The sequence below is a fragment of the Sinocyclocheilus grahami genome, unplaced genomic scaffold (genome assembly GCF_001515645.1).
Source record: "Sinocyclocheilus grahami isolate Dianchi unplaced genomic scaffold, SAMN03320097.WGS_v1.1 scaffold3287.1, whole genome shotgun sequence".
NCBI lineage: Eukaryota > Metazoa > Chordata > Actinopteri > Cypriniformes > Cyprinidae > Sinocyclocheilus > Sinocyclocheilus grahami.
This window is the reverse complement of record NW_015508433.1, coordinates 4,384-5,787: the sequence shown is the minus strand read 5'-3', so window position 1 is coordinate 5,787 and position 1,404 is coordinate 4,384. Positions and strand designations below refer to the sequence as shown.

The 1,404-nt window shown below is 35.6% G+C and overlaps 1 protein-coding gene across 1 annotated transcript in view; it reads left to right on the top strand.

Annotated features, from left to right (window-relative positions):
• LOC107576164 (transient receptor potential cation channel subfamily A member 1-like) overlaps positions 1-1,404 on the top strand; it is a gene marked incomplete at both ends in the record, with an annotated part of 15,243 nt that overhangs the window by 9,500 nt on the left and 4,339 nt on the right. The window contains 2 exons of the mRNA XM_016262407.1: positions 355-425; positions 658-811. Of these exons, the coding sequence (XP_016117893.1) occupies positions 355-425; positions 658-811 (225 nt within the window). The remainder of the gene's footprint in view (positions 1-354; positions 426-657; positions 812-1,404) is intronic.

Sequence of the window (1,404 nt, the reverse complement as noted above, 5' to 3'; positions counted from 1 at the left end):
TGCTATGAACGTAAGTCCCCTTAATATATATATATTCAGTAAAAACATAAAAAATTGAATATTAATAACTGTAAATTATAAGGTGACAATCTTTTTTCACTTACAGTCATCTCTTACAACTCTTAGACATTTCACTTACATCTCTTTCACTTACAGTGAAATTTACAGTTTCAAAACTGTACATTTAAAAGTATTTTACTGTAAAATCATGTCATGTTCCTTATAAGCATTGTTTCCAGTGATATCTGACTTTTAGACCCCATTGTACACTATACATTCTTAAATACAAAGCTCTTATTCTTTTTGCATCCTAAAACAGTGTGAGAATAAATTGTAACTCTTGTACCACACTAGGCCATGGTGCGGTACAACCGTCTGGAGCTCCTCACTCACCCCGTGAGCCAAAAATATCTGGAGATGAAGTGGTATGTAAAAGATGTGCTGTAACAGTTCTTGTCAAGATGTTTAACCTTACTATGATATGCTAATGTCTAAAGTCAGTTGTTTTTTATGTCCTATACAATACAGTCAGTGCATTTTACTTTAGCGCACATGGTTAAAAATATCAGCGTTACAGTGTTAACATCACTTCAAACAAATAGATTGATTTACATAAGCATTTGAATATCCTACTGAAACTGTGTTTTATTCGGACAGGAAGGCGTATGGAAGCAAGGTTCATTTGCTGAACCTGGCTGTCTACCTGCTTGGCTTGTTGCCCCTCACATACCTCATCCTCAATCTGAGACCGAAGCAGGATGTTTTTGGAAACAATACATCTGTCATCATGGTGCCCGTATCTTTTAGAGAGGTAGACAGCCTCTATTCAGAGTTCTCTGGCATCTTATAGGAAAGAGATGAGCTCAAGAGTTGAAGTGAACACAATGTAGAGTGTAATTCCTGTAATGTGTGGAACAAATGACAGCTGGAGACGAAAGTTAGAGGAAGCTAGAGATTACAGTTTTATAAAGTTTTAAATATGGATGTGGAGTACTTTTTATGATGGCTGAATGCACTTTAATTTGCTTCAAAATCTCAACCACCATTCACTGCCGTTATAAAGCTTGGAAGAGCTAGGACATGTTTTAATACAACTCCGATTGTATTCGTCTGAAAGAAGAAAGTCATATACACCTATATGGCTTGAGGGTGAGTAAATCGTGGAGTAATTTAGATTTTTAGGGTGAACTATCCCTTTAATGATGACATAATTTAAATTTTTAGATAAACTAGTTCTTTAAAAAGACTTTGGCATTATTTAGAGGAATAGTTCACCCAAAGATAAAAAAAAGTACTCACCCTCAAGATGTGTTTGCTGCTTAATCAGAACAGATTTGGAGAAATTGATCATTGTCATGTCATTGGATCCTCTGCAGTGAATGGGTGCCGTCAGAATGAAAGTTC